Genomic DNA, 19,102 nt, shown 5'->3' on the forward strand with positions numbered 1-19,102 from the left:
GGAATAATACATCATTCAAGCACAAAGATTATTCCACAACAGAAAATAAAGCACAAAAAATAAAAAATAATTAGATAGAATTAACATCAATCTGATTCAACAATTCAAAATTGTTTATATTATATAATCTTATTAAATCTTTATATATATGTGTGTATATGTATCGGGGGTATCATTTGCTGTTTATTATTCTATTCTGAAAATAATCTAGGTGATAAAATATAAATTAAATGCAGTGCAACTTTATTATCCCTGTATTGTCACATGTCCAACAATTACTCCTCTCATCTAGCAAAAAAAAATGTTTAATTTAACTTTTACATCTAGAAATTTTGCATTTACACATATAGTATGTAAATAAAATAACAGCAATAATTTCCCCACTGGATTTAACAGTGGCACATTTTCATTTAGATTTCTACAGGTAAAGTATTGTAGGTACAATTATAAATATCTATAGTAAAACTGCACTTTGATAGAACTGAAAGTGAACTCACCCCAGCCCTGTACAATATTAGAGCTAATCAAGCTGAGTACTTAATGGCCTCTTGAAACTGCTACAGCAAATTATATAATTTAGTTGTATTTATGTACATTATAAACATGTTTTCTTTAAATAACTTACATAATGCACAGGTAAAATGGAATCTATTAGGTACATTTCTTATTACAAAGGTCTGTGACAGTATGGCTTTGTGAATATACATTACAATATTGTCATCAGAAAAAGCAAGTGCAGTCAGATCAGACTGCCTTTCAGCATCTTTCAGTTTCAGCGTTACGTCACCTCAATGGTTCATCTAACTGCAGCGCACTATTGATTTTGATATGGAAACTTTTTCAGAGCTAGTATGAAAAATACAACTCTTTCTGCAGAAATAACAAGATGCTTAAAGACAGACTTCTACTGACTGTGTAGGCCACACTATAAAGCATAAGGAGTAGCCTCTACTTGCTAAGCAGCGTTTTAAGGGAGCGGGTGAGTGCGTTAGCGATGGCCGACATAGTACTGGAGTGGCGGACCAGGGCTTTCACGCTGTGCTCCCCTGGTGCTCCCACGGTGGCGGCCTCAGCCGCTTTGAGCAAACAGATGTAGTTCATAACAACCTCATCAACCTTTGCCACAACTTCTCTCTGCTGATGCGGGGCCGAGGCTCCGAGCCCCCTCACCAGACACATGCAGGCTTCGCAGAGGCAGCAAAGCACCTGGAAGCTACAAGTCACAGCGAGCAGCATCTCCTCAGGACTGCTGTGGGCCTGCGCCATCCTCCGGCATGCCCGGCCTAATTCTTTTGACTCGACTGAGAGGAGCTGCTTGAACTGGGAAACATCCTGCATGGGCATCTGGGGTCCACGGTCGCAGCGACCCACACTGGATCTCACCAGTGCGATGAGCTCGCTGGCGTCGCGGCGGACATCGGTAAAGCCGGATGGGAAGCCGTACATGCGGTCCTTAAGTGCGTTGATCCGCGCAAGACGGTCACTGAAGCTCATGTTATTCAGGACCTCTCCGTAAAGCTGCTCCCCAGCTGCGTCCAAGGCTGAGCCACATGGAAATATGGCTGCTGCAGCGGCACTGTCATGCTCCATATTACGGCTTCGTCTTGGCCTCTCCCACTCGATCTCATCCTCCTCACCCTCACTTTTACGTTTGAAGAAACAGTAGCTAAAAGGCCCGTTGCATCTCCAGGGGCTGGTGTCCAGTTTTTGAGAGCCCTTCATGTGTTTAGCGTCTTTCTGCAAAGGAAATGCCACAGATGCCCGTCTACTGTCTATCCTGCTGCCTGTAGACCAGCAGGTGGTGTGGGAAGATACAGAACCTTGGGAATAGCTCTTGGAGAGCCGCTTCCTTGTTGGCCTCCTCTGGACTTTGGTCTCACCTTGCTGGGGCACAGATGGCAACAAGGGCTGCTGACTGCGGCTGCGGGTGGGCTTTTCAAACAGGACCTCCACACTCCCAGAGCTGGCAGTGACATTACTGGAGCTGCGTTTGAGCTCCCGGCCCCTTTGCAGGCTATTACTGAAGGTATCTGTCTGAGGGAGGGGTGCAGATAGGGCCTGAATGTGGTTCTGACTCTGCCGGGACTGGAGCGAATGCATGGAATCTTGCGTGAATCCTGAATTGCTTGAGCTAGCGTTGGCCTGCACGGGTAAAGATAAAGGAGGAAGCGGAGGTGGTGGCGGCGGAGGAGGTGGAGATTGTAGGTTGGGAGCTGGAGATGTAATGCAAGACCGGCTAGTAGATGCCTGCCTGATAAAAGCTGATGGGTGGTCTCCCCTTCCTAGTGACACAGTATTGAGGTCTGGACGAGGATGAGGAGACTGACGGACTGCGTGTTTAGCCCTCGGGTCTGATTTGAACCAGTCCTCTGCGCTACCACCAGGTTGGCTTCTTGATCGAGGTGGGGGTCGGGTAGTTGTACCCCCACCATTGTGGTTTCCACCTGGGATGAACCCCCCATCCTGGTTGATACAACCCTCAGACTTATACAGCGACAGGAAGTGCTCTGGGTCCATTTCACTCCGCTCTAGCTCACTCTCCAGGCCAGAAAAGGAGCTTCTTCTCTCGGCATTAGCTGGCCCGAACTCCAGACCGTCATTCAGCCTGTGAGCGTGCATTTCAGGACTCCTCTTGAGTTTGGCAGGAAGTGTGGCTGAATTATATGAGCGCAGATTCTTATTAGCCAGTTGCATGGTGGCCGCGTTAGGGGTTGCTACATTGGGGTTTAGGAATGGGGATGATATGGAGGAAGGCATACATGGGCAGCGAGCAATGGTGTTGCCCCTGTTCTTTACCATTTCCACAAGCTGAGGGTTGCTTGTGATAAAGCGCCTGGTGTCCTTTTTCACTGCCCCACCCATGCCTGCACTGTGCAGCTTCCCTCCCTGATGCATCTGGCTGACTGTTAGATAGTTAATCAGTTGTCTGTAGGCCTCGCTTCCTTCCTTCTGGTTAAGCCCCTTAAAACAGGCCTGTTGTTTTGCATGCAGATCATTGTGGGACTTCTTGTTTCCAGTACCTGCGGTCTCTTTATGTTTTGATGGTGTGGCTGAGGAAGGTCGGGCCTGTTCGGCCCCAGCGCCAGGGGGGTGAATATTTGGTAGCATTTTCCGAAGGAGGGCTGGGTCTGCATGAGGGTGGAGGTCTTTTCCCTGCGCGCCCTGAGCAGGGTTGTTGTGTTTGCTATCTTCATAGTTCAGCACCCTGAGTAATGACGACGAGGAACTGGAAAGTGGGTGCCTTTGCAAATGGTGGTGTTTTGATTCAGCCGCACCAGGGCCAAGCGGTGAGTCAGTTGGGGTGGCGCAGGCACTGCTGTTTGTGCTGCCACCAGCGTCCAGTGATGAGCACAGAGAACCCTGCAGTGAACTGTGGGCTTCTCCTTGCAAACTTGAAATCCTTTTCGCTAGGTGGTACTCGCATAACCGTGCAACACTCTGCTGTCTAGAAATCGGTTGATGGTCGCTTTGTATGTCAGATCCCTGGTTAGACCCCCCTGATCTGGAGTTTTTGGTTGGAGAAATCAATGATGCTACAACGAGGTGTTCATCTTGTTCAACAGTCGCAGCTCCATTGTCTGTACCACAGTCCCCCATGTTGACACCATCTAACAGGCGATCTGTGGCAGAGGAAGGAGGGCGGGGAATTCTGGGATGGTCACGGAGGAGGCTGCTTGCTCCAGAATTTTCTGCCAAAAAAGAATTTTGTCGTCCTTGACTTTCCCCTCTCTCGCAGAACGAAGTGCGCTGGTCAAAGTTGAGATGGTTGCGAATGCCACCACTCTCGCCTCGATGCCCTTCCCTTGTGCTGAAGGTGTTATACTTCCCGCTGGAGTCTGCCGACTTCTTGTGATGCTTCCCTCCGGGTGTGGTGGAGCTTGGGCGCTGCAGAGTGGACGAGAGGTTAGTCTGGGACCTCACCACCAAGGTGTCTGGCCCCGATGATGCAGTGTCCAAATGGGGGCTCCGTCTTGGAGGAACTGCTGGAGGCTGAAGGTGCCTTGTTGGACTGAGAGTTTTCTTCGGCATTGTTCCTCCTGTCCTGGGTGAGACGGGGAATTCGGTTTTCTCCTCGAGTAAAGGTTGGTATCCCTCCCTTGTGGCCACAAGGAGACGCATGTGGCTCTCACTGAGCCTGTGAGAAGCTGCCAGCTCGGAGATTTCTGTCATCTCTGAGGAGTTGGTCTCATTTCCAGAATCTGAGGATGACCCTGGGCTGAAGCCTCGAGATGCGTAAACACCTAAAATATAAGAAAACATAAATAGATATGTGGTCAATCAACTAAACATTTAACAATGTTAGTTCATATTTGCAATTAAGGAGAAGGCACATTATATAAATAGTTTTCATGAATGTGTTTTTTGACTTTGCTAACTTAAAGGGGGCAAAAGGTCACAGTGAATTAGAGAAGCAAAAAAATTATAAAATCCACTAAAAATGTGTTTTTAGTGGATTTAATAATTCTTTTGTTAAATCATCATATGACAGAATCAAACTTTTTCACTGGGACATTGGATTTATTTAGGGTAGGTTAGGTCGAGTATAAAGTTGTGAAAACCGAAATGATGGTGATAAAACACCAACCTGGGTTGTGTCTGTTCGGTGGTGGCGGGGGAGGCCTCTGCTCAGAGACAGACAGAGCCTCCAGTGCCTGCAGAGTATTCACAACCGCATTCTCCAGCCTCGTCTCCCCTCCCCTGGAACTTCCCCCCTCTCCATGTGTTGGAATGGCGTCAATTAAAGATACCGGGATATCGTCATTGTCCTGTGTGCTTAGCGGCCTCCCCTCGGGTGCCCCGTCCTCATCAGAACTGTCCCGAAAACCCTGCGGTGGGGCCGCGATTGCGAGGTTGAGCGTCTGCAGCAGCGTGTCGTCCTCGTCCTCGTCGACACTGCCGTCTCCCTCGGGAGGGGGGAGCGACGTCAGGTCGATGATGTCATCCGTAGAACCAGAAAGGGTGAGGAAGGTGGATTTCCCAGCTGCCGTGGCAAGCCCTCCTCCTTGGTTACTGCAGTTTTCATCTCCCCCTCCTCTGCCATCACCCACAGGTGTCCCTCCGGTGGAGTCTTCCTCGCAGGAGGCATCATCGTCATCCTCTGCGTCATCCGTCGTGTCGCGATAAAACAGGTCTCTCAGCAGTGGCTCCTCGCCGCCTTCCTCACTTATAATGTTACTATAGACATGTGTCAGACCACTAAACTGAAATGGCACCGTGTCCTGTGACCGAAAGTCTGTGTTGTTGTGCAAGTAGAGCGGCCGGTGCTCCGGTACCTCGGGGCTCTCCAATAGTCTCTCGTAGCCCAAGTTCTTAGACTTGTTCAAGGGTTGGTCCCCCCCAAATATAAACGACACTTTGGCACTCCGAGGTGAGTCTTGAGGTTTGTGTCTGGTAGCGGGGGGAAGAGGAGGGGGCAATGGACTTCTCCGTGTCCCGAGGTCTCTTTCGGGGTTTTGGGGTTCGTGGAAGTACGGGGAGATGCTGTTTTCTCTCTGCCCGTTGCCTGAATACTCAGAGTCCCGGTTGTAGACCTCTCCCTGGCCGGGTGATTGCTCATTTTCCCCCAGAGATGTGCTGTACGGCCACTCCAGCACACGATCCTGACCTGCACACAGCAGCAACACAGGGTTTTTATTACTTTATGTGTTTTATATTTCATGATGATTACATTTTAAAGGATTTTCTCTTCGCAAGACTTTTGAGAGCTCTTCTTCAAGACTGTGAGGTTTTGTGCTGCACTGTGAAACATACATTTTTCAAGCATCTCAATATAGCCTTGAGTTGCTCTCTTAAAAAAAAAAAGAGAGTTAATCAACTTCTCAATTGTTCGGTGGTGTTTATTATGGAGTGTTCTGCCATGAAACTTTGAACTCCTCAAGAAATAGAAATATATTCTCACCCCAGTGACAATTGTTTCAATAAAAGATTTAAATACTTAAAGTAAACTTAAAAAAATACCTTAAAAATTGGTATATTTTTCGGTGTATTTAATTTACATTTCTTGTACAAGGCTTTGTCATAACATGCCAGATGGTCATCTACCCTTCTGACACAATGTTATTGCAAGGCCTCTCCCCCAGCTGTTTAATTGAAAAATATGAAGCATGTTAATATAATAATTTATAATAAATAATAATATTTAGAAATTGTATTTTTGTATATATTACTTTTTTTTAAGGGATCAGTTTATTATTATATGTTACATAGTTAATAACCACTCACTGTTGTCATCCCCTCCTGTGTGGTTGCAGTGGGCCATGCTGAAGATAGATCTCCTTGAGTCCACTAGGAGGCGATAGTAGCCTGCTGTTAGGCAGGCCAGGTTCATTGCATCACTTGACTCCATGATGAGTGTGATGGGCTGTAAAAAAAAGAAAAGAAAAAGAGGACAGAAGCAAGAAGACAAGAGAGGAAAATCAACAAATGCTAAAAATGGTGTCAGACTAAATGATGTTTGCTGGTACAGAAAGAAACTCACCCTGACGTCCAGAACGTGCAGCTCCAGGCGGACGTTGACATCGTCCTCGGTGAGGATCTCGATGCGGTTGACGTGGCTGAAGTCGGCCAGCAGGGCCACGAGGTTGGTGCGGGTGTTGATAACATGACTGATGCCGTATCGTGGGCCCACTAACAGCGTCACTTCTGTCTGTTTCTCCCCTTGCTACAGAAAGTAAATGTGTGCGCATTAGACACCTATAATCAGTCTGGAAAGGTTTTAGCAGCGAGTTTGACCAAACACAAGGTTCTCCTCAGACCTTCATCATTTCTAAAACTAATGGCCTTACCAAAAGTATTGATTTGAACTCCCTCCCTCCGTAGAGTCTGAGTTCACTGAGGTACCTCAGGTAATGCACCTTGGCCTGCAAAGCAGTCAGCTGCAGAGAGGAGAGAATTGCATTAGTAAGCATCTGAAATGGAATCACTTCAAACCCAACAGAAGCATTTGTCTTCTAATGTCAGGATGTGACGCATTTCTCAAGCCATTTTGATCTGGACCACTGATTTTCCATTACGTCCCATCATATAAATTAAATCTGATCAAATTCTGAAGAGCTTCTCCACCGCAGAACTCTTTATGGCTTTGCTTGCCTCAACGATTTTTAAAAATCAAACATGAAAGAACCAAAAGTGCATCTAAAGCTTCATGTATAAGGTATATATCCACACGCTCAATGCAAAAGCAGTGACTTTATAACCATTTTAGAATAGTCATGAGACTTATATTGCACATTATATTTGCTTTATTGTCCCCTAATGTCCCCTAAATTTGAGAATACACCTGGACGACAGTATAATCCACGAATATTTTACCTCACTACCTGTCTCAAAAACAAAAGGGTAATGGCAGTGTCTGACCTCGCCTGGTGAAACCAGACATCCCCCATTAAAACATAATTTTGCCACTATGAAATTCTCGGCCCTTCCACAAAACCGAGCGAGCGGCCTGATTTGATGAGGGCCGAAGCGATAACTTCAACAGCGTAATGAGAAAGCAGATTTGGAGCGGCGGCGACGTTGAGTTCATCGGTGCTGCTCGGCCGTATTCCTCCCTAATGATTAGACGAGATATCAGCCACCACTGTGAATACAAATGATTAACCTGCACGTTCATACTGCTCGGGCTTTGAGGGAAGAGATCAATATCTTTCAGGTTTGACTGGCGTTTTATTACACACGTATATTAGCATATAAACCAATGGAGTTCAGGCATGTTTACCCTCAGCTACATCCCATCATCCGCTGCATGAAGCTGCACAAAGGATGATGGGCTTTGACATAGAGCAGTTCTAATTTGCCTACTGATGAGTGATGTTGTCCAAATAATCTGTTTCAGTGGCTGTTTAATTTCTCAAAGACATCACATCTAATAAATCACTTTGAGAATTTAATCTTGTAATGTTTGTTATGGTGGAAGCAGGACGGGGACCGAACGTCACATATCACCATCATTTTCAATTTATACATTTTCATTTGAATCATTCACGGAGGAGTTTGGCCTATTCTAATACGATTTGCTTTTAAAAAATCAGATAGTTCAAGTGAAGCTGGGTCCGTGGCACCTGACTGGGACACGTGTGAGTGAATGTGAATATCTTATCGAGCACACAGTGTGCTAATGAACCTTGCTTGCTATTTGCATTATCATTCAAGGTCCGACACACGGGTCGTAGGTTGACATGGGTGGGAACCCGGACAAGGTGTAGCGAGGCAGCGATGCTATTTTAAGGTATTGCATCAGAAAACAAATGCGTGTGTGTCAGAAGTTTGTCAACAAGGGCAAAGAAAGACAAAAGAGCAATGCTTACTTTTTTCCCTGGAGGCACGAGGTTCTGGTTGGTTTTGAGGATGTGTGTCAGAGCCTTCCTGATGTTTTTCTCCTTCATGGTGGACAGCACGGCAGGAGGCAGGAACACCGGCAGACCCCATTCCTTTCTGTTACGAGGAGATCGATTTACGTTTAAAGTGACTCTTCCACTGCACCTAGGACAAGCACTCGCAGTGAAAGGCTAAAAATGATGTGTTTACTCTCTTAAAGCTGTCGGTACTGGCACAGAACTCTGAGTCTAACGTTCAGCAGGAGAATTGCTCTTTGGAGAGAGCACGCACAGAATAGGAGCCTATTTACGGGGGTGTATTAGCTGGAAGATACCACTAAAAATAAAATAGAAAAAAATCCTCTTTCAGGTAATTGGCAAGCCAGGGTGATATTATTGTGAACAGAATATTAATTTGTGTTTGTGACACATTTTATTTTAGTTCCACTATTTCTTTTCGATATTTAAACTCTACTTATATGATGTATATATGATCTTTAAATGTTTAACCAGAAAACTAAAAACAACAATGAATATTTCTCTGATAATCTTCTGCCGTCATTTATTACTGAAGGTGCAGCTCCAGGCTGTTTAAAATCACACATCATGTTAGTGGCTACACATACCCCCACTAAATTCACACACACTTACTGGATGTATTTGAGTGAGACCTTCTGGCTCTGTCTGGTCGTCATGGTGAGGATGTACATCTGCAGTGCAGCCAATCGCAGCGCGGCGTCGTACTTCAGCTCGGGGCCGAACCGCTCCAAGACCACGTCGTTACAACACTGCAGAGGAGCAGAAAAAAGTCACACGGGAGCCCAACACATCATGTCTTTGGGCTTGTGAACTGGATATCGTCTCTCTTTAGAGCAACAATGAATCCCCACCAAGTCCAAGCAAGTTCTTAATGTTGGCGGTTTGAGATTCCTTCAAAGAGAAACAGGGTCCACTCCCTGATGAAGGACTTTGAAGCACGAGTCAAGAAGAGATGATTAGCCTTCCTTCTCTCAGGCTGTTTCACTTGACTAATTATCAAAGAATCTTATGGGGTAGTCATTTATTATTTTTTACCAGGGCAGGAGTGGGTTTATTTCAGGACTTTATTTGCAAATGAGGGTTTGTCTCGAAAGGGTTCATTCAGTTTATATGTAATCAAAAGTCAGATCCAAACTGCACCCCTCTCAAAGATGAGTTATCCACCTAAAACGTGATTTTTATTGTTATAATAAATCACGGTAATAATCCCAAGTAGCTTTAAGAATCACCTGCACATAGAGGTATTCAAACGCCACGGCGTCTCTCCGGAGCAGCTCCACAGGGTCCCGCGGCACGAAGCTGATCCTGAAGAAACACTTCATCTTGTCAGAGCCGTACCTCTGGGTCACCTGGGGTCGCAGAGGCGGGAGAGAGCGAAAACCACTTTACTACTTTATATAAGCCAATAAAAAGAAATTCAAGTGCATTGTGTTTGCTCTTCGAATAAGGTGCATGCAGCAACATAAAGAATATTCGTAGTACTAAAAGCAGTAGGTATGGTAGCAGTGGCCATAGTGGTACTGGTGGTAATAGAAGCATTAGCAGGATTAGGTGTAAGAGCCATGAGATTAACATTGGCTCAGTGCAAGAAGTAGCAGTATTAGGTGTATTAGTAGGTGTCATGTATCGGTAATAGTATTACCAGTAATTGGAGATACATGGAGGGTGGAGGTATTTACTAGGCAGATAGGGCTGGATATATGGAGTGGAATTATGGGAACTTGTTGGCTGATGTGCAAGGACTGAAAGTCGGGATATTTAGGCATCTGTAGAACCCGTACTGCACCAATATGCACCAAAGTAAGGGGCTGGGTGGTGCATGGTGTTGTCAGGGAAGAACCCATTGAATTTTGGTGCAGCTCCGGGCAAAGGAAGTTTTATGTATTACTTTCTGTGGCATTTTTGTCAGTTCCTTAAATATTAACTTCCTCCTAACCTACAAATCCCTCCATGCCCCGGCTCCCCAGCACCTGTCTGACCTCCTCACCCCCTGCACTCCATCTCTTACCCTGCGGCCCTCAGATACGGTCGACTCACCGACTACCTGAGAACCTTTAAAAGATTCCTTAACAACAAAAGGCTTTTGACCTTTAGTTACTTTATCACTCGCTGGAATTTCTACTATTTTTATCTGTCCAATTATTTTCTAACTCTTAAAAGCAGCCTTGGGTACCTAAGGCGCTATATTAATCAAAGTTATTATTATTATTATTATTATGAGGATCCTGATGTAAGTGCAAAGATCTATGACTTCCTGTTTTATTTTTCTAATATAAGAGCTAAGATTGTTTGGCCTTGGAGCTGACTGCCATTCTATAGTAACAAATTTATTATAGTAAACAGAGATACCAAAGTAAAAGTACTAAAAGCACAGTAGAACATCATATATAAGAGATTTATTACCAATCCATCGTCATATAGCAACATAATAAAGTGAAAGTGAGACAAAAGGGAGCAGTAGTTTAATTCACTGGTGTCCAACCTTATTACCTACTGTCCCCTTCAATCCAATAAACTTCTGAGTGACCCCTCATCGCAATATAGGCCTAGATGATTTGTTTCAACCTCTCTCTGACAGTGGGGGTGGGATTCACACTGGATTTATATGGTTCAATGTTGTCATTGTTACGGCATCATATTATACCAACCTGTCACCGAGTCTGACACTCAGGTGTTTTACGGTGTAGCGTATGTTTTATCAAACATGTCGGAGAAGAATGACTCTGAAACATTAATCTGCCATTGTGTGTGTGTGCGTGCGTGTGTGTGTGTGTGTGTGTGTGTGTGTGTGTGTGTGTGTGTGTGGCACATGCAGAGCTTGAACTGAGTGGTATGAATATTAAAATTGTCCTCTTGTGATAGTGCAACCTCATTAGAATGTAGCGGGCACTGTGGATGAATGTGTGTGTGTGTGTGTGTGAGGGAGGGTAGGTGTAATGTGAGCTGTCGCCCCTGCTGTTCCAGGGCTGATAAATTGACACCGAGGTCCAAGTGCTGCTTGAATACTGATGTGTGTGTGTGTGTGCAAGTTGATGTGTGTATCTGAGTGTGTGTGGCAGACAGAGAAGGAGACAAAGAAAGTGAAAGGAGAAGGAAAACATCCCGTACCTGAGTAAGCATCTCCTGTTCGTGCAGGAGCAGCAGTTTGCTGCCAGATCCCTCCGCCCTCTGCTCCAGCATGAGAGAGAAGTGCTCAATGCATTTGATTGACAGCTTCTCCTGCAGGGTCAGGATCACATCCTGATAGAGAGAGAGAGAAAAATACATTCATTAAAAACAGTTGTAGTGTTGACTTTAAAAAAAGAATTACCAAGAGGAAATAATGCTAGTCAACCAAAACAAGGTAAAATAAAATGACTTTTAGTCAAATTCTCCAGCGACTAACAGACCTGCCAGTCATTTGATCACTTACGTTATACTTTTTTTCAGCAGAAAACCAAAGTTTACAGATATTTAGTAGCAACATGTTTGAATTCAAAAAACTTTCTGCATAGTAACTGCCTTCTTGAGGTTGAAACTCGGCTTTTGCAATTGAATTTGGCTGATCTGGAGGCAGGTGACGTATCTGTTTACATCACCAGGGAGGGGATGGCTGTGTATCACTTTTGATTCGTTGGAAACTTTAGATATATATAAGAACAACAAATATATTCATGGTGACATTAGCCTTCTAATTAACGTAACGTTACCACTCAAGAGACAGCCTCCGTTCCTTCTTGCACTTGCATCGCCTCGGCTATGAGAGCTCTGGCTTTGGATGCAACGGGGTTTGGAGCCAGCATCTTGAACTGATCCAGCTCATGGTCCTCCACCACACTACAGCCCACTTCAGGGGATTCTTGAGGGGATGATTCCTCCACTTCAGAGGAGCCCTCTGTGGCAGAAATTGTGATTCTGTGCCGCCTCAGCCCCCTGGCCAGTTTTCAGCCTTTTTTACCTCTTTAACTTTATGAAGAAAATTAAGTTTGCATTTCCCCAATAAAAACAAGAGCATGCTCTTTGCTTGAACGAGGTGCTCGAACAAATGGAACTCGAGAAGTGATTGAATTTCATGGTCCGTGCGAGTGTATCAAGACAGACGCTAATTTGCATTCCAAATGAATTTCTCTCTTTGTAATCATAGATACTGCAGCGACTGCTAATTTTCTTGAGCGTGCCTTAAGGGGTGGCGCGCACACACACACACACACAGACACACACACACAGACAGACACACAAACCTTGATCGAGGTACTGCTATCAAAGCGAAAAGACTTTGTCTGCCCATTCTCCAGGTAGACCTTCAGGACATTTGGCATGAACAGAAGAGAATTGTCCTTCACCGGGTTCTGCGGAGGAGGAAAGTGATCGGTCTTTTCATCCTGAGCGTTAATGGTCACGAGAACAGAAAACAGGTGAAGTGTTTAATGCCTGAAACAAATTACAATAATCATAAAAGTGTCATGTTGTAACACAATTTTTACGATTGAAATCATCTATACGCCGCACTGAATTGTCTGACTTATGTGGTAAGTTGCCACCATCTGGCATCATCTATATAGGTCATACATAAGCGTGCGTGTGTGTGTGGGTGTGTGTGTGTGTTTGTGTGTGAGAGTGTGTGTGTGGTACTGACTGGAACCTGGCCGTTTATAATGACCTCCTCTGCAAAGCGCACTTTGACCGGATTGGACTTGAGCATGGCTTTTTTGGCTGCACTGATGAACGCTGATTTAGGGGACTAGGAGGCGTCCGTCCAAAAAGAGAGACGAAGAGAGAGAGAGAGAGGGAGAGAGAGAGAGGAAGAAAGAGACAGACAGATGGAGGGGGAGAGATAAAGAGAAGCATAAACACACGGTCAAATCAAGAGGAAAGAAAACTGGTTCCGGCACATTAAGTCTTGAAAATTGATAAAGACATCAGCTTGAATTTTCTGACATAGACGAAAAAAGCAAACAGGGTGTGAACAATAAAATGTAATATATCATATTTGATTGTATTTGCATGCATGATGCAGGATGAATTCATTTAAATGGAGGAATGCAGAGTCATTGTTTCTTCCCCTCTAAAGGAAAAGTCTGGTGTCAAACGATCAGAACCAAAAAAGTGACACGTCATCTCTAATTATTTAACAATTAGGGTTTCCATGTAGATGTACAGTATTCACACTAAGATGTCCGATTGATTGGATTGCCAACAAACTACAATTCCCTTGACAACATCTGACACACCCTCTCACCTCAAGGTCCAATTTGTGGTTGTACCACGCCGATTCTTTCGATCCGATCAAGTCACATGATCTCCTACAAACTTCCTGACCTTGGAAATGACTGTTGCCTGGCAAGCTCAATCTGCTAATGAGCATCATGGGACATAACAGACCACTCTAAACATGTCTACCGCCACCGGTGTGTTTAATAGTTGTTGGACGGCACTGGAGCTCAATGGCACAGAGAAGAAAGATATAAAAAGTGATTTGAAATATGTCAGTAGGATCCATTCATCGCTGGACCGGGCTGTTTAATGGGATTTGTCTTAAATGCAGGAGAGACAAGGGCAGACAGACATTGTCCTTTATGGAAAAAAAAAAATGTTTCAGGGTAATGGTTGTGAGATTACGAATGAACGACAGCAATAACAACATACTGGGGGATATTACTCATTATCATCACGTTCTTTTTCTGAATTATATTTAGGTATCATCTGGGAAATTAATGGATAAATGGGACCTATAAGAAGATGAAGAGGAAAAAAAGAAAAAAAAAAGAGGAAGAGAACCGAATAATCCTCCTCTCAGATTTCAAATTTCAGCGTTATGGTCACTTTGTGAATAACGGTCTCATAGATAAGGAGCAATCCATGTGGTCTGTTCTAAAAATCCATTCACAAGAGGGGATCTACTCACAGGATACGGTTGGACAACAGTCAACATGATGGATTCTTTGCAGCTCCTGAAACAAGAACACACACGGCAACAAACATGAGTTGACAATCGCAACAAACAACAAGAACTTGATTAGGTACGGTGATGCGGAAATGAGACGCCTCTGGCAATCACAGCTCACAAGAAGAAACAGTTACAACCGCCACACACACATACATATCCACTCATTATTTCTGCATTAAAAAAAATAAAGACCAGCAAACCGAAACATGATTTGAGTCACGATGAGCTGTGTGCGTTGAATTAGCTCAACGCTAAACAATTTGGCTTATTAATTATGAACACTTCCTGCATTTTGTTTGCGTGATGAGCAGAAGTCTACGAGCTGTTAACTAAGCATTGAGCAGACGAGGGGAAAGCGTCACTGATCAGGGCGAGAACTCCATCGGAGCTTTACAGAGTTCTGTTATATGAATGATAATAATAATTATGACAACACAGAAAGGCTGAAATAAATCACCTAATACCACATTATGTTTTAATGCTGTACATGATCCTGTATTTGGAAATGTTTAATATATAACTCATTTTAAAGAGTCCAAATTAGTAACTCTCAAAATTAGAGGTATATTGCCATGCATGTGGTGAAATTCTGAGATTTATGCCTTTGAACATTTAATACCATGACACAAAAGCACAAATCTCACTGATGACCGTTTTCTCAGGCAACTTTGGTAAAAAGTAATTCCAGGTAGAACCTTTTAATGCGTTTTTCCCTTTTAAAAAATGTAAGTATCAATAAGCTGCATTGAAGGATTGTGGGTCAGGCAGTTGTGTTTCTTTAGAAAAATCCACCCGAGTGGCCGAAACCAAACTATTACAGCCGTCATTGATTCTGACAGAACACAGCGTCCCTCGTGTTTCTGTATCTACCTGACGAGGTCGATGACTCGTTCTCTGGGAGCCGAGCTGACGGGCTCGTCGTTTATCATGATGATCTCATCGCCTGGCAACAGCTTCCCCTCCGATGGACCACCTACACGCACGCGCGCACACACAAACACACACGTAAATAAATAAATAAAAGCAAACAAGCGGGAGTTGATCAAACCACTGCTCGATCAAAGCAACAGTGTGTCTGTCTGTCGGAGACGGTCCATGGATGAATCAGCATGTGAATCCGTGTGTGCGATCGTGTGCATTTTGTGTTGCAATACAGATCCTTCGTATCTACTTTGTTTGTGTGTTTGCCTCCTGCCATATGAAATGTGTGTCACATACACTCCCTTCCTTGGCTCAGCCCTCTGAGTTGAAAATTCATGAGTTCAGCCGTCTGTTTGGAATTCAGCCCTGATTGATTGAGGCTCCTAATCACTGTGTGTCTGCGCAGCCACTGGAGCTGACGGCTGGTTGGCGTCGGCGAGCTGTGATTCGCAGTCATTTTGCAATCAACAAGAATAAACAATACTTCCAGGAAAACATGAATTTGTGTTTTTTCCTTTCTTACGCGGGTCAATACTACTCACTTGTTAATCATAGGCAGGAAGAGGCAACAGTCTGCATGGTCTCCCTCTAAACAGTTATTAGAGCAAGTGTTTGCACTGATTAGCACAAATAATATCATCAGGAGGAATTAATGAATCCACCCGATTAAGATGAAAATAAGACAGCACAGTGTGTTTTTCTTGTTTAATTGTATAAAGATTAATGACAGGACTGCTCCCAAAAGTCAAAACGTCTCCCTGGTGGTTGGTTGCAGCATATGTCATAAACCCTGCCTCCTCCATGTTAGTGGACCAAACTAAAAAGTCAAAGTACAAGTCAAATACATTTTTCACACAGATGGTTTTCATTTTAGGCATTCATTTCTTATCACACTAATGCATGTCTAATAGAGTGCAGCTCGGGCTGCAATTTTCAGTCCAAGCCCGAGAGAAAGCTAACGGAGCCTGACCCGAACCTGTCAGGCATTTTTCGTCCCAACACTACCCGAGCCAGAAATTTGACCTGAATACGATGTGTGCAGTTAAAACCCAAACCCAAGCAACATTGTAAATACGTTCAGGATATTTTTGGCTCCATTTCTAGAAGGTGGGAGGTGGTGGAGCGTTGTCTTTCTACATTTGTGGATAAAACTACAAACTTCGAAAGGAGAAGGGTTGAGTCTTGACACGGCAAAATAACATAAGCATCGCCTACACTTGTAAATGGCAGCTTGGAACAGTGAATGTTACTAGAATACTCCGACCCCAGATGGTGTATGGTGTCAGTATTGATTAGTATAATTATATATATATCACTAGCTACTATGCTAAGATCATTGGAAATATGAGATTCTTACTTTACTGACTTTAATTCAACAAGAAAATATAAATACAACTACATATCTTTGGGTCCATTATGTAAAATATAGAATATAACCGACAGTACTATTCATACATACAAATATATGCCAGGTGCTTGTGTGAATGTCAGGTAACCATGATGCTTCATTATTTATTCTGTCTAATATGTGATTTACAGAGAGTACAGTTTGAAACCCACCTGGCGTGACAGAGCGGACCACCACTGGTTTCTCACTGCCGGCCACAAATCCGAAGCCCAGGACCGGGTCCCGTCTCATCTCTACCAGGCGAGGGGCGGGGGGGACCCCATCCAGGTGAACCTCCTCCAGGGAGCTGCTCTGGGACACTTGGCTGGAAAACACAGCAGAGGAGGAATCCGGTAAGTAACAATCAAAATATCCATTCAGCCACAGAGATAAGGCAAACGAGGACATCATACAGAGGACTTTGATTCACTTAGAGAGCAGTTCAGACTGTTGGCTGCCGACTGAGCCAGAGTGACGGACAATGACTCAGCAAATAGTGACAGAAGAGGACACATTGCTGGTAATAAGCACAATGACTGTTTCAGAGATCAAACCTGCTCTACGGGCTGAATGTGAATAAATTGCACATTAAAATCCAATCAATGACTTCATTCCTACAGTCAAAAATAGTTTTAACCTGGGTAGATATCATTAAACTTGAAATGAATGATGCGATCAGATGTTCATAAATCACAGCCCTGGCTGGGGTTTGGCCATTAGCACCACATTTTACGCTTAAGAGCCAGGTCCTGCATTTATGAGATGCCTGGAATTTTAAATCTGGAAATGATTCGCCTCCCTAGTCTGGGGCCTATTCACAATCGGGAAGGAACCTATTTTATTAAATCTTTTCTGCAGCATATCATCTTTCTCTTCATGTGAGACTAACAATGACGGCAACCGACATTTGATGCAACGTCAATGCAGGTTACGTTTCACTACTGCAAGTCACTTAGGATGAGAGCACCACTAAAGTGTAAATGCACCATATTAGATTACAGTGAGATACTGAGAATGCAGAGTGCCCGTTAATTAAGAGGTGAAATACACTTTCAGCGGGGTTAACTCGTTCTCTGTCTGTCTCCATTTCTCCCACCCCTCCCTCTCTGATGGCTTAAAAAGCTTCCCTGGCAGCCGTCGCTTCCTCCCTGCACATAAAGTCCTGCGCAGGGTGTCTATTGTTACCTGGCCAACATCCTCTCCATCTCCGACTGCCTCGGCTGTCCATATGGTGGAGCATGTGAATTTCCTGCCTCATCCATCCTTTCCTCCACACGGTCACAGATGTTTTATCTGTCGGCAAACATTGGTGGAACTGTGTGCCACTGTGGGATGTTGGCATCGCTCACTAAACTAGGAACTTTCTCAGATTAATAAATGACCTGTGTGGCTACATCGAGTTACTGCAGTACAAATATACCTGCAGCTTTAAACCCAGCCTGATGATGATGAAGAATGTTCCGACCATACGGGAATGCAACTTCATCTCCAACCAATCCGGATCAGTCTCAATCGCCGCCCCACCTCCCACCTTTTCTTCCCCTTGCGCTTTCTCATTCTCTCGCCCTCATTATCGCGCGGGTCTGCATTGTGCATACGGAAATCTCAAACTAAATCTGTCTGTAATGAAGCATGTTCCAATCTGTGATGCGGGCTCATCTTCCCTGTCAGGGTCGGCGGGGTTTAATCCCGCATGGAGGGCAGAGCGTGGATGTCAGAGGGTCAGGGGAAAGCTGACAACAAAAGGTCAAATGCAATAGAGCACGTGCAACGCTAAATTCAAACTGATGCCACATGCTCAGGTCAAAAATCACCAGTAAATAATCACGTTTTTATTATTATAACACTTCCCTGATTTTAAGGAGGTGGTTTAAGACTTTTAAGACTGGTTTACATCTACTTATTTACATCCATAAGTGCAAAATAAGACATAGCCTCTATTTGCTGTCTCAAAAAAGATTTGTAATACAAATCCCTGATGATTATTGAGAAGGAAGTCATCTAGGACAAAAGTACTTTGTAAATTAATTTAATCTGATTTAAACAGAGTCCTGATGTCTGGCATTTTGTTTCATTGTCAGTATCTTCACTGATATCCTCCAAAAAATTACAATATCATGCTATATACAGTATTTATATTTATAGCCATGTTAATGGCAGTGCTCGAGAACGGTGGTCGAGCAGCGCGCAGCCCTCAGAAACCTGCTAGGTAGAGATACAGTTAAATAAATCATTGGCTTTTTACTCACTCTCCTTCCATCTCCATTTTTTCTTACTTTACTTGTCTGACAGGGACACTCCATCACCAACTCAAAAGCAAACAGCTTCTCTCTGGGAACAAAGCCGCATAGCCACAACTGTCATCTTCCTTATATTTGACTCCCTCGTCGTGAGGAGAGACGAGGGAGAGAATGTAATGGGTGGGGTTACTAAGAGGTGGAAAGGAAAGGGGCAGAAAAGGCAAGAATTTTAAAAAAGGGAATAAAAGGAGAAGAAAAGGTGAAAATGTTGAAT

General features: G+C 44.2%; 1 protein-coding gene across 3 annotated transcripts in view; it reads right to left on the reverse strand.

Annotated features, from left to right (window-relative positions):
- Positions 1–157: 157 nt before the first annotated feature.
- Positions 158–19,102, reverse strand: part of LOC118103650 (FERM and PDZ domain-containing protein 4) — a 55,704-nt gene continuing 36,759 nt past the window's right edge. For 2 of the 3 annotated variants that reach the window (XM_035150794.2, XM_035150793.2), the window contains exons 3-16: positions 16,762–16,913; positions 15,151–15,253; positions 14,239–14,284; positions 12,970–13,074; positions 12,575–12,715; positions 11,463–11,594; positions 9,584–9,703; positions 8,967–9,103; positions 8,307–8,433; positions 6,786–6,875; positions 6,479–6,661; positions 6,223–6,361; positions 4,586–5,605; positions 158–4,241 (exon numbers count right to left, since the gene is read on the reverse strand). In XM_035150794.2, the coding sequence (XP_035006685.1) occupies positions 949–4,241; positions 4,586–5,605; positions 6,223–6,361; positions 6,479–6,661; positions 6,786–6,875; positions 8,307–8,433; positions 8,967–9,103; positions 9,584–9,703; positions 11,463–11,594; positions 12,575–12,715; positions 12,970–13,074; positions 14,239–14,284; positions 15,151–15,253; positions 16,762–16,913 (5,788 nt within the window). In that variant the 3' untranslated portion in view covers positions 158–948. The remainder of the gene's footprint in view (positions 4,242–4,585; positions 5,606–6,222; positions 6,362–6,478; positions 6,662–6,785; positions 6,876–8,306; positions 8,434–8,966; positions 9,104–9,583; positions 9,704–11,462; positions 11,595–12,574; positions 12,716–12,969; positions 13,075–14,238; positions 14,285–15,150; positions 15,254–16,761; positions 16,914–19,102) is intronic. The other variant, XM_035150796.2, reaches the window with a different exon arrangement.

This window comes from Hippoglossus stenolepis, chromosome 24, assembly GCF_022539355.2.
Source record: "Hippoglossus stenolepis isolate QCI-W04-F060 chromosome 24, HSTE1.2, whole genome shotgun sequence".
NCBI lineage: Eukaryota > Metazoa > Chordata > Actinopteri > Pleuronectiformes > Pleuronectidae > Hippoglossus > Hippoglossus stenolepis.